The sequence below is a fragment of the Salvelinus sp. IW2-2015 genome, linkage group LG18 (genome assembly GCF_002910315.2).
Source record: "Salvelinus sp. IW2-2015 linkage group LG18, ASM291031v2, whole genome shotgun sequence".
Taxonomy (NCBI): Eukaryota; Metazoa; Chordata; class Actinopteri; order Salmoniformes; family Salmonidae; genus Salvelinus; species Salvelinus sp. IW2-2015.
Window position 1 is genome coordinate 13,340,859 of NC_036858.1, and position 14,102 is coordinate 13,354,960.

Here is a 14,102-nt window from a genome sequence, read left to right on the forward strand (position 1 = left end):
GTTGTGCAAAAAGGATCAATGCAGATAGTTAACCATCAGCTACCCAAACTATTTAAATAACTATTTAGCAGTTTTACGGCTAAGCTGTTTAGGGTTCTGTTGGTTCCAGACTTGTCATCGGCCGCTTGAGGTGTGGATGCAAAGAAAACAGTCTATAACTTGGTGGCTGGCCTTTGACAATTTTAGGACTCCCTCTGACACGGCTGGTATAGAAGTCTGGATGGCAGGAAGCTTGGCCCCAGTGATGTACTGGGCAGGACACAGTACCTCTGTAGCGCCTTGCGGTCGGATGCCAAGCATTGCCACACCAAGCAATGATGGAGCCAGTCAAGTTGCTCTCAATGGTGCAGCTGTAGAACTTTTTCAGGATCTGAGGCCCAGTGCCAAATCTTTTCAGCTCTCTGAGGGGCAAGAGGTGTTGTTGTGCCCTCTTCACGACTGTCTTGGTGTGTGTGGACCATGATAGATCCCCGCTCCACTAGAGCGTGCCGATGTCAATGGTCTTCGAAAGCCAAGTCAACAAACAGATCATGACCATCTTGAATCCCAGCGTACTTTCTCCGCTGTGCAATCCGGTTTCCGAGCCGGTCACGGTGCACTCAGCCACGCTCAAGGTACTAAACGATATCATAACCGCCATCGATAAAAGACGTACTGTGTGCAGGCCGTATTCATCGACCTGGCCAAGGCTTTCGACTCTGTCAATCACCATATTCTTATCGGCAGACTCAGTAGCCTCGGTTTTTCTATGAACTGCCTTGCCCTGTTCACCAACTACTGAGACAGAGTTAGTGTGTCCAAATGGAGGCATGTTGTCCGGTCCTCGGGCAGTCTCTATGGGGGGACCACAGGGTTCATTCTCTCAGGCCGACTCTTCTCTGTATAATCAAGTGATGTTGCTTCTTGCTGCGGGCGATTCCCTGATCCACTACTCACGACGCACATTACTGTATACTTGTGCCCTTCCTGGACACTGTGCTATCTAACCTCCAAACGAGCTATGCCTGATACAACACTCCTCCGTGGCTCCAACGCTCTTTAAACGCTAGTAAAACCAAATGCATGCTTTCAACCGTTCGCTGCGCTGCACCGCACGCCCGACTAGCATCACCACCCTGGACGTTCCGACCTAGAATATGTGGACATCTATAAGGTCATAGGTGTTGGCTAGACTGCAAACTCTCTTTCCAGCTCATATAAAAATCGCCCAATCCAAAATCAAATCTAGAGTCGGCTTTCTATTTCGCAACAAAGCCTCCTTCACTCACGCCGCAAACTTACCCTAGTAAACTGACTATCCTACCGATCCTCGAGACTTCGGCGATGTTCTACAAATAGCTCTCAATACCCTACTCAGCAAACTGGATGCAGTTTATCACAGTGCCATCCGTTTTGTTACTAAAGCACCTTATACGACCACACTCCGGCGACCTGTATGCCCTAGTCGGCTGCCCTCGCTACATGTTCGTGCGTCAGACCCACCTGGCCTCAGGTCATCTACAAGGCTATGCTAGGTAAAGGTGCCGCGTTATTCTCAGTTCACTGGTCACGATGGCTACACCCACCCGTAGCACGCGCTCCAGCAGGTGTATCTCACTGATCATCCCTAAAGCCAAAACCTCGATTTGGGCCGACTTGTCCTCCATTCTCGTGCTGCCTGCGACTGGAACGAATTGCAAAAATCTCTGAAGTTGGAGACTTTTATCTCCCTCAACAACTTTAAACATCTGCTATCTGAGCAGCTAACCGATCGCTGCAGCTGTACATAGTCCATCGGTATATAGCCCACCCAATTTACCTACCTCACCCCCATACTGCTTTTATTTATTTACTTTTCTGCTCTTTTGCACACCAGTATCTCTACTTGCACATGATCATCTGATGAGTTATCACTCCAGTGTTAATCTGCTAAATTGTAATTATTCGATTTATTGCCTACCTCCTCATGCCTTTTGCACACATTGTATATAGATTCTCTTTTTTTCTACCATGTTATTGACTTGTTTATTGTTTACTCCATGTGTAACTCTGTGTTGTTGTCTGTTCACACTGCTATGCTTTATCTTGGCCAGGTCGCAGTTGCAAATGAGAACTTGTTCTCAACTAGCCTACCTGGTTAAATAAAGGTGAAATATAAATAAAAATAAATAAAAAATGGTGACTTGCTTGGTCCTCCGTTTCCTGTAGTCCACAATCAGCTCCTTTGTCTTGCTGACATTGAGGGAGAGATTGTTGTCCTGGCACCACACTGACCTCCTCCCTATAGGCTGTCTCATCGTCGTCGATGATCAGGCCTACCACTGTCATGTCGTCAGCCAACTTAATGATGGCGTTGGAGTCCTGGGTGAACAGGGACTACAGGCGGGGACTAAGCACACACCCCTGAGGGGCCCCCGTGTTGAGGGTCAGCATGGCAGATGTGTTGTTGCCTACCCTCACCACCTGGGGGCAGCCCGTCAGGAAGTTCAGATGCAAACGGAGGTGTTCAATCCCAGGGTCCTTAGCTTAGTGATGAGCTTTGAGGGCACTATGGTGTTGAATGCTGAGCTGTAGGCAATGAACAGCATCCTCACGTAGGTGTTCCGCTTATCCAGGTGGGAAAGGGCAGTGTGGAGTGCAATAGAGCTTGCATCATCTGTGGCTCTGTTGGGGTGGTAGGCGAATTGGAGTGGGCCCAGGGTGTCTGGGATGATGCCGTTGATGTGAGCCATGACCGGCCTTTCAAAGCATTTTATGGCTACAGATGCGAGTAGTACGGGGCGATAGTCATTTAGACAGGTTACCTTGGCGTTCTTGGGCACAGGGACTATGGTGGTCTACTTGAAACATGTAGGTGTTACTTTGTCTCTGCCAAAATTACTGCAGAGACACACCAGTTGGTCCTGACCTACCATTTGGGAAGTACAGAGTAAATCACAATTTTTTTACACTATAAATTGAACAATAAAGTTGTCCAAGCCACATATAGGATAACAAAGCTCAAAGACTAATTGATTGACACAATAACAGGGGGCAGAGATTTTGTTGATCGTAAGAGAACCAACAGTACCTCATCCAGGGAGCGGGCGGCCATGATGGTGACGGTGTACTCAGACGGCCCGACGAAAGCCAGACAGCGATTGTCACTGCTTACAGTGAGGGCGTCAGGAGCACGTTCAGTGCCTCGCGCAACCACATTACCTACACAAAAATAGAATGAGGGAGGGTGTGTTGGGGCATAAAATTAACTTTTTGGGCTATCAGCCACTGTTGCAGGTAGATTGAAAATCTACAAGCCACTCAGATTTTTTAGCAGCCAAAATAAAAAAAAGTCATTAAAATTACACCAACAAAACACACAAAAAACAGATATGCTTTCTAATGTTTCAAAAACAAATGTATTACCAGTAAGAAGTAATGTGGTATATTGTTTAATTTCATTTTTTGTGTCTAAGGTATTTTAACCAAAATATCACAGCCTCCAGCCAGGCAGTGTTTCAGCGAGAGGTGGAATAGGCTATAGTAGGATTCGTAGTTCTTTGACTTTGTGCGATTAATTTACCGGCTATGAAACAAAATGTCAGAAATACTTTGAGAACAGCTACTGCAGCATTTATTTTACTATAAATGTGATCATACTTGACTACTTTTATTCACAAATCCGAGTGAAATGCTCGCACTGTGGAGCCCTGACCACTCGCCATTGTGGCTAGTGAAATGGGCATCTTACCCGCAAATGCCAAAATCTACCCACATTTGGCTAGTGGAGGGTGTTAATATTAGGCCCTGCCTGTAAGTCATTGAAAATTGAAGATACAGTACCTTCACTGGAGATGGAGCTGTCTGACAGGTAATATCAGAACAATACAATACACTGAGTGCAGTCCTTGTCTTTCTGAAGGTGAAAGGTTCCATCTTCCATTCCATTCATAACATACCAGCTAATTCAACCAGCTCCAGGTGTATTGTATATGTGTGGTTGTCAGTGTTAACTCACCCAGTACTCGGAGTACATGGTGGTCTTCCTGAGAGGAGTTGTAGAGAGCCAGAGAGCCCAGAGAGCCAGCGCTGTACATGAACTCGCCATCTGGAGAGAAGGCCAGGCCCACCACCTCCCCTCTGTGCTGCCTGCAGAAACCAAAAAAACACAAGGAGGACTCGAGGTGTTCTGAAAGATGAGACGTCGAGGATTATAATAAATAGCACTTTGATGTCATAGAAGCAAACCACACACACCTGTGAGTCCAAATGCGCACTTCACATTTCCATTTAAAACTCATGTAATTTACAGTATGATGGATTCTATCAAAATGTAACATGTTTCAAGTCAAACTGCAGTTTGTTAGTATTGTGTTTAGTGAATGACTTCTGTGAGTATTAATGGAGTTTAGGCCATGTGTACGCTAATTTAGAAAGGTTGACCTCATCAGATAAGAGGAAATTGCCTAGGATCAGGGTCAAGAGAGCAGGGTCAAGCCCAGAACAGAGGATGGACGGGGCGCGATTCTGACATCTGGCAAAACAAAGAGAGAACCATGGACATTCCACAGCGAAAAGGAGGGAAACTCATTGGGGTCATAAAATGTATAGCTGGGGAGGTGACGCCTACAAAGGAAGAGTCCAAAATGTGTTGTGCGCTTTCTAAAATGTATGCACTCAGCAGACTGTATCCTCAGTAGTAAACACTTCCTTATTGCAAAGAGGTGGCAATAGCATTTTTCTTTTTAACAAGTATCAACGTTTCTGATCGCTATGTTTGATGGACAGTTACAAGGATACCATGGCGTCATAGCCTGGGTTGCCCTTAACAGAATGAGCCTGTTTGTTTATTGTGAAGAAAATAAGCAGCGTGTGTGGTTCACACACTTAAATGCCCCCGACTCCATTCTATAAGCACCAAAATGACTATCCGTTTCTATGAAGTGCCTTGTGACAGCCTAATTTAGCTAGTCATGTTGGCAATAGAACAAGCTTTAAATGATGCCCACCTGACCCAGATTGAGATTTAAATAAAAAAATAACAGTAATTGTGTGATGGTGTAAATAACAACAGTAATTGTGTGATGGTGGGGACGCAGGGCTGTGTTCCAAACAAACATCTACAAGTCTGCTTCAGTTACTAAAAACGGCACAACTAAGAGAGCTCAAAAAAGCACTGAAAAGTTGAAAGCGCTTTCCTTTGAGTCATAAAATCGCATTGAAAGTACTTAGAAACGGTGCACACTGGACAGGTGTGTGGCCACCAGTTCGACCCCTCACTCAAACCCTTCTCATTTTATTTTGTCTTACATTGCACCTACCCCCACATTCTTCATGAATATTCTTACTACGTTACAGAATGTATGCAGAGTATTTTCAGATTTCATTGTCGATAAACGCTGCGAAAAGCACAGTAAAACGTCAAATGCACGTAAAATCAACAGTTATTTTAGATTCAGTCGTGTCAGGTGGACAGGTGTCCTCACCATAATCTCCAAATTGTTCCCTTTCAATTCCTGCCATGGTTATGCATATGCTTCTCATACTGTAGTTATTCAGTTAGAAACATTTCAATTGGGCCCTATCCATATAGGCCAATTCCCACGATTGTAATGGGTTAACAAATACCCATGAGTCACAGAGCGAGAGCCAAAAACACTGCACTAATCATATATTTAATAAAACCATTTCCATTCTCCCTCCCTCTCTCATTCTCTAAACCTTTACACCGGTTAACACTGAAGTGTTCAAACTGCGGCAGGGGTCTCGACATTCATACAAGACCTTATTAAATGTGTCTATAATAGCCTTGCTGCCAACTCTGTCCCACAGACTCTGTGTGTGTGTGTGTGTGTGTGTGTGTGTGTGTGTGTGTGTGTACAGTAGGTGCGCGAGGGAGCGTGGCTCAGTCACGAATCACAGATTCTCTCATCTCCAGAAGGCCTCTGCTCGATTCCTCAATAACGAGATACCACACTGGTACCAACTGACAGACTGTGACAAGAGCCAAATCTCTGTCACCCTTCCTACACCGCCATTGCCCATGCCTGTAAGAGGCCAAAATAAAAAAAAATGTGCAAAGAGAGCGAAAGATAGAGGCACAGCAGATGTCACAGGTGTGACACTTCCTTGTGAGGGGTGGTGGTGGTGTCCGAGAGGTTTATGGTAGGTCACAGTAATGACATGACTCAGCTGGCGGGATAAACAGTCACTGACTTAACTGGCTATATATTCAAATCAGTACCAAGACGTATGATCCACTGACAGCGACAGCTAGTCACGTCCGGCAAATTGGCCGTCGGGTTACGGCGTCTTACAGCACGTGATCAGAACTGAAAGGATTATTGCGAGTCAAGGCAAAACTGTGCTGAAGGTCTTTTCCTGCTCAGAGACTGTATCTAGATTCTGTTGGATCAAGGCACCACATAACTTCTGTTGTTCATTAATCTATCAACTCCAGAACCCACTATGTATACGACAGTATCTCCTCTAGTCTGGGTCTACCTACTTGTGTTCTGCCAGTAGTTTGGCGCTGGCGATGTCAAAGACCCTGACAAGGCCGGAGCTGGATCCACAGGAGAAGACTTGCAGGCTGGGGTGGAAGGCCACGGAGCAGGGCGTGTCTTCAGAAACAAAGTCATACAGCTGGAGAAGGCCCAGAGGACACATAGCAGTCATGAGGTTACAGCGATTCAGTCAGATAAGATCACGGTGGAACAGTCAGAATTCTAAGGAGGAGAGGTCAGTTACTTCAGGTGAGAGAAATCTTACAATAATTCTCGAAAAACATAACACTGACCATTTTCTTACTATTGCGTCGACCTGTACCAAACTGTGGCATTATCCTTATCAACACTGTTCAAGCAACTATGGTGGACGCATGACCAGGCCAGCTCAGTTTCCCTCAATTCGTCTCAGCAGTGCAAAAAAAATATGTGGGTTTGAAAATGAGCCTTGTAGCTTTGAGCGTCAGTGTGTGCTATCAGTTCCAGGGCTCCAGTTCCCACCTGCTGCATGGAGTCCATGTCCCAGACGCGCACGGTGCGGTCGCAGGAGGCGGTGGTGATGCGCCGACGGATACCGTCCACGCTGAAGCCCAGCACGCTGTCCGTGTGTGACCTCATCAGGGTGCTGTAGCCCCGGCTGCTCACGTCCAGGTAGCCCAGGTTACCGCCGGTGGTGGCCGCCATGACGCTGAGGCCGTCGTCGGACACGGACACAAGGCTCACAGGACCCTCGTGTTCTGGGGAGGAAAGACAGGGGGGCTGAGGAACACCGGAGTGTGTGTCTGTGTACTGTAGGCTGAGAAAGTGCGTTGGCTGAGGAAATGGGAGGCAGCGTGCGCAGAATGTGGCTTTTGATTAAATGGCAGCGATTACATTACTCTAAAATCCCATCAAGACTCCTTTGAAACCCTTCATACGAGCAATAAGATTTTAGCTCTTTGATAAGTGCTTTGACTGGGATTCAACCTGGAAACCCCTTTGATATGGGTTGTGTTCAAACACCTTCAGTTTATCAGAGACATTTACTTCAAACAAGTTACCAATTCTTTAGATGCCAGTCAATATTGACACGTTGAATGCGGCAGATGTACTGAATAAAACAAATGACTGTGGCTGAGTGAGATGTCATTTCTTCCTGCCACTGGTTTTGCAGATGACTTTAGGAATGAGTGATGTGGTTGTTTTTTATATATTATATATTAGGGAAAGGGAGATACCTAGTCAGTTGTACAACTGAATGCCTTCAACTGAAATGTGTCTTCTGCATTTAACCCAACCCCTCTGAATCAGAGAGGTGCGCGGGGCTGCCTTAAAATCGACCTCCACGTCTTTGGTGCTCGGGGGAACGGTGGGTTAACTGCCTTGCTCAGGGGCAGAACGACAGATTTTTAGCATGTCAGCTCGGGGATTCGATCCAGCAACCTTTCGGTTACTGGCCCAACGCACTAACCACTAGGCCACCTAAGTCACTCTGGATTAGAATGTCTGCTGAATGACTAAAATGTTCAATGTAAATGTAGATGATTGACAGACCGAGCAGGGATGGAGCTGAATGTTAAAATAAGGGGCCCTGCTGTTGAACTGTGCCTGTTCTCACCAGCCTCCAGGAACACGGTGGAGAAGTCTAGGGGCCAGAGCCGCAGGAAGCCGTCCTCAGAGCCTGTGGCGCAGAACGCTGATGACACGCTGATGCTGTTGACAGCGATGCCCAGACCTGGTGGGAAGGAGAACATTTTTATTGTTCAACACAGCACAGTTTAAAGTGATCTCATGTCTCACCTCAAATTACCTTTATCCCTCTCTCTCTCTCTCTTTCTCCCTCCCTACATCCCTCCCCGCCCTCCTCCTCCACCGTCCTCTCACCCATGCCGAAGGTCTGTTTCTCACGGCGCTGAGCGTGGGGCTGCTGGGCAGGCAGCAGTCTCCTGACGTTCTTGATCGCCACGCTCCCGTAGTCTATCTCCAGGATGTGGCCACTGCGGCTACTGGCAAATCTATTGGAAACAAGAAAACCGAGGCTCCATAATGGCTCAAAGTCTTCTGAATTAGAAAATTGAGCACTTATGGCCTCCTCTCCGAAGAGTGGGCGGGATAATGTACTTTAGACTGGGTTATTAGGGGATTGAGTGGTGTGGCTCCAGCAGGTGAGGTGTCAGTCACTCAGAGGCAGTGATGTGTGGATCTTTTCAAACCTTTCATAGGCTCAGCGGGAGAGAAGTAGAGAGAGAAAGAGAAGGCACTGGGTTCTGATTCCCCGAAATAGAACTACGCAGGGCTTGGAGGAAGACATAAGTAAGCTCACAGTTTGGAGAGCCAAATTTGCACATATACCAATTTAAAAATGTTATTCCGCCATGTTTTAAGGTCAAGGTAATTTATCTTAGATGGTAAAATGCTTAGTGGGTCAGATTTAGCCTCGTAAACACCAGACTGAGTCACGCTGCGCTATCAGCAACATTCATGTAAGCTCGCGGGATCAGGCAGCTTTGTGAGGCTAGGTCAGATTTACTGTAGAAGGGTTTCTAGATATATTGTGACATTTGCACCCTTCCAGAAGTTATAGACTGCATCTCAAAATGGTACCCTATTCCCTCTATAGTGTACTACTTTTGACTAGAGCCCGCACTATTTGGGATGCAGCCATAGCCTACCTATAATATATGAAAAGTTTTTAAAAAACTGAAAGGAGTGTGTGCTCACAGCGTGCGGTCCTCAGGCTCGCGGTCAGCAGAGTGACCCTCCTCAAAGGCCACGTCAGTGAAGTCCAGGGCGTGGTACTCCCCCAGGTTGACCGGACAAGACCGCAGGACCCCGCTCCGCACACGCCACAACCGAACGTTATCCCGACCACAGGACACCATCCTGGGGCGTAAATACACAAAATAACATATTTACATTTTGGCTATTTAGCAAAGGCAAAACAATTATAATTATCACAGTAACACAAACTCAAGGTGACAGAATGGACACATTCCTACACACATTTCTTTTAACCTCTAATGAATCCTGAATGAAGCCTTACATATTTGTATTTATTATGGATCCCCATTACTCTTCCTGGGGTCCAGCAAAAGTAAGGAAGTTTATACACTTTTAAAACATTACAATACATTCACCGATTTCACTGCCAGAGGGCACACAGAACACACTGTGTGGCCTCAGGCCCCTACTCCACCACATATCTACATTACTAAATACATGTGTATGTATAGTGCGTATGTTATCGTGTGTGTGTGTGTCAATGTTTGTGTTGCCTCACATATTGAAGTATGATAGACTGTAACGTTACCGTGTGTCATCAAAGAAGGCAATCTTCATGGTCTGTATGTCCACGTCGGTGTGTGCTTTGGCCAGGACAGACACCTCTCCTCCTTTAGTGACACGCAGGGTGTTCCACACAACCACCATCTGTGGAGGAGAGTTAAAAGAGTGAAAAGATTTGACATGGGCCCACAGATGCTCAAAAGTTCTATAGCTGCACCATTGAGAGCATCTTGACTGGCTGCTTGGTTCGGCAACTGCAAGGCACGACAGAGGGTAGTGAGTATACCCACTGCTGCTACCGTCTATGATATATCCTGTTCCCTAGTCACTTTAACCCTACCTAAACTCAGCAAAAAAAGAAACGTCCTCTCACGGTCAACTGCGTTTATTTTCTGCAAACTTAACATGTGTAAATATTTGTATGAACATATCAAGACTCAACAACTGAGACATAAACTGAACAAGTTCCACAGACATGTGACTAACAGAAATGGAAAAATGTGTCCCTGAACAAGGGGGGTCAAAATCCAAAGTAACAGTCAGTATTGGTGTGGCCACCATCTGCATTAAGTACTGCAGTGCATCTCCTCCTCATGGACTGCACCAGATTTGCCAGTTCTTGCTGTGAGATGTTACCCCACTCTTCCAACAAGGCACCTGCAATTTCCCTGACATTTCTGGGGGGAATGGACATAGCCCTCACCCTCAGATCCAACAGGTCCCAGACCTGCTCAATGGGATTGAGATCCGGGCTCTTCGCTGGCCATGGCAGAACACTGACATTCCTGTCTTACAGGAAATCCCGCACAGAACGAGCAGTATGGTTGGTGGCATTGTCATGCTGGAGAGTCATGTCAGGATGAGCCTGCAGGAAGGGTACCACATGAGGAAGGAGGATGTTTTCCCTGTAACGCACAGCGTAGAGATTGCCTGCAATGACAACAAGCTCAGTCCGATGATGCTGTGACACACCGCCCCAGACCATGACAGACCCTCCACCTCCAAATCGATCCCGCTCCAGAGTACAGGCCTCGGTGTAACGCTCATTCCTTCGACGATAAAAGCAAATCCGACCATCACCCCTGGTGAGACAAAACCGCGACTCGTCAGTGAAGAGCACTTTTTGCCAGTCCTGTCTGGTCCAGCGACGGTGGGTTTGTGCCTACAGGTGACGTTGTTGCCAGTGATGTCTGGTGGGGACCTGCCTTACAACAGGCCTACAAGCCCTCAGACTAGCCTCTCTCAGCATATTGCGGACAGTCTGAGCACTGATGGAGGGATTGTGCGTTCCTGGTTTAACTCGGGCAGTTGTTGTTGCCATCCTGTACCTGTCCCGCAGTGTACCTGTCCCGCAGTGTGATGTTCGGATGTACCGATCCTGTGCAGCTGTTTTTACACGTGGTCTGCCACTGCGAGGACGATCAGCTGTCCGTCCTGTCTCCCTGTAGCGCTGTCTTAGGCATCTCACAGTACGGACATTGCAATTTATTGCTCTGGCCACATCTGCAGTCATCACGCCTCTTTGCAGCATACCTAAGGCACGTTCACGCAGATGAGCAGGGACCCTGGGCATCTTTCTTTTGATGTTTTTCAGAGTCAGGAGAAAGGCCTCTTTAGTGTCTTAAGTTTTCAGAAATGTGACCATAATTGCCTACCCTCTGTAAGCTGTGTCTTAATGACCGTTCCACAGGTGAATGTTCATTAATTGTTCATTGAACAAGCATGGGAAACAGTGTTTAAACCCTTTACAATGAAGATCTGTGAAGTTATTTGGATTTTTACAAATTATCTTTGAAAGACAAGGTCCTGAAAAAGGGACATTTCTTTTTTTGCTGAGTTTATATGTACATAGCTACAACAATTACCTTGTACAACTGCACATCGACTCAACACTGGTACTTCCTGTGTATAGCCACACTATTTTCCACGTCATGTGCATAGCCACGCTATTTTCCACGTCCTGAATATAGCCACGCAATTCTCCACTCCCTGTATATAGCCACGCTATTTTCCACTCCCTGTATATAGCCACGCTATTCTCCACTCCCTGTATATAGCCACGCTATCTCTCCAGCTCTCTGTAATATTAGCTCATTCTTACTCCCTGTAATATAGCCACGCTATTTCCACTCCCTGATATAGCCACGCTATTCTCCACTCCCTGTATATAGCCCATGTATCCACGCTATTCTCCACTCCCTGTATATAGCCACGTTATTTTCACTCCCTGTATATAGCCACGCTATTCTCCACTCCCTGTATATAGCCACGCTATTCTCCACTCCTGTATATAGCCACGCTATTTCCACTCCCTGTATATAGCACGCTATTCTCCATTCCCTCCCTGTATATAGCCACGCTTTTCCATCCCTGTATATAGCCACGCTATTTTCCACTCCTGTATATAGCCACGCTATTCTCTCACTCCCTCCCTGTATATAGCACGCTATTTCCTCACTCCCTGTATATAGCCAGCTATTTTCCACCCTGTATATAGCCACGTCTATTTTCCACTCCCTGTATATAGCCATGCTAATTTTCCATCCTGTGTATTAGCCATGCTATTTTTCCATCCCTGATATATAGCCATGCTATTTTTCCATCTCCCTGTATATAGCCATGCTATTTTCCACTCCCTGTATTAGCCATGCTATTTTCCCTCTGTATATAGCCATGCTATTTCCACTCCCTGTATATAGCCATGCTATTTTCCTCCTGTATATAGCCATGCTATTTTCCACTCCCACTCTGTCATATAGCCATGCTATTTCCACTCCCGTATATAGGCATGTATTTTCGCACTCCTGTATATAGCCATGCTATTTCCACTCCCTGTATATAGCCATGCTATTTTCCACTCCCTGTATATAGCCATGCTATTGTTCCACTCCCTGTATATAGCCATTGCTATTTCCACTCCCTGTATATAGCCATGCTATTTTCCACTCCCTGTATATAGCCATTGCTATTTTTCCATCCCTGTATATAGCCATGCTTATTTTCCTACTTCCTGTATATAGCCATATTTTCCACTCCCTGTATATAGCCCGCTATTTCTCCACTCCCTGTATATAGCCACGCTATTCCCACTCCCTGTATATAGCCACGCTATTTTCCCACTCCCTGTATATAGCCAGCTATTTTCCACTCCCTGTATATAGCCACGCTATTTTCCACTCCCTGTATATAGCCATGCTATTTCCACTCCCTGTATATAGCCTAGCTATTTTCCACTCCCTGTATATAGCCATGCTATTTTCCACTCCGCGTATAATAGCCATGCTATTTTCCACTCCCTGTATATAGCCACGTCTATTTGTTCCGCACTCCTGTATATAGCCATGCTATTTTCCACTCCCTGTATATAGCCATGCTATTTTCTACTCCCTGTAAAGGCACGCCCTACTCAGAGACACAGCTGCATGTGAGCTCTTACATTTTTCAACATGTTTTTTTACAAAAGGATAGATTTGGAGTTGGATAAACTTGGATTTTTCGGCAGGTACATACACAGGATGCTACCCTCCACAGCATGGCCTTCGCTCCAGATCAAAACTCCAAACCTACAACCTAATTTTGATGAAAATTAACCGGAGAGATGACTGCTTCCAAGGTTATTTTCCCAAGCTATACGTAGGGTGCTCTAGCAAACAAACAGCAGAGACCTGAGGACACCATCCAACCTGGAACTGAGTGAGCAGTGTTTGGTCTGATGCTATTTTGAAAGTCAAGAAGAAAAAATAAGAAAAAAATAAAGTACATTACAATGATATATTTTATGGGGACTGAATGCTGAGTTAAGGCTCCCAAGCTTGCAAGGACAGACCAGATACAAATTCAATTAGCATGAATGTGTGAAGTAAAAGGTGTCGAGGCCTTTGGGCCCAACAAGTGGCAGGAGTTTTTGAAGCATCCTCTGAAGCCCCCTCCCGCTGTTCTAAGACCATTCACTGGCATTTCCTACAAGAAATCTGCCTCCAGAAATAAAAACTTCTCCCAAGTGGGCGTGACACCTATTCCCGTTGCCTGCTACACTGCTGCTTGGATTCCACCTGGCGATCTGTTCACCGTCTGCCCCTGTCTGGTACAGGTACCCCCACCCTCACCCCTCTCTCCCGAGCTTTCGCACGCCTCCAGCACTCATGCAGTTGGGCGAGTGACTCTGAAGTCATTATATATATTTTTTGTTTCTTGTGCATTTTGCTATTTGCCTCATGACTCCTGCATACTTTGTTGACTACAAACTTTCTTTACCCAACCGTGGGACAGACTGTTTGTTCCCACACTCGGGACTCTGACCCTCTATTGGTTACACTGACTTTTGGCCTCCCATCCTATTCTAACCACCTCTCGCCGGCTTTGTATTCATGTTAC

At 46.1% G+C, this 14,102-nt stretch overlaps 1 protein-coding gene across 2 annotated transcripts in view; it reads right to left on the bottom strand.

Moving 5' to 3' along the window:
- wdr90 (WD repeat domain 90) overlaps nt 1–14,102 on the bottom strand; it is a 46,637-nt gene that overhangs the window by 12,509 nt on the left and 20,026 nt on the right. For both annotated transcript variants that reach the window (XM_024007118.2, XM_070448326.1), the window contains exons 15-22: nt 9,754–9,872; nt 9,165–9,326; nt 8,328–8,458; nt 8,062–8,178; nt 6,966–7,201; nt 6,467–6,603; nt 3,977–4,107; nt 3,050–3,180 (exon numbers count right to left, since the gene is read on the bottom strand). In XM_024007118.2, the coding sequence (XP_023862886.2) occupies nt 3,050–3,180; nt 3,977–4,107; nt 6,467–6,603; nt 6,966–7,201; nt 8,062–8,178; nt 8,328–8,458; nt 9,165–9,326; nt 9,754–9,872 (1,164 nt within the window). The remainder of the gene's footprint in view (nt 1–3,049; nt 3,181–3,976; nt 4,108–6,466; nt 6,604–6,965; nt 7,202–8,061; nt 8,179–8,327; nt 8,459–9,164; nt 9,327–9,753; nt 9,873–14,102) is intronic.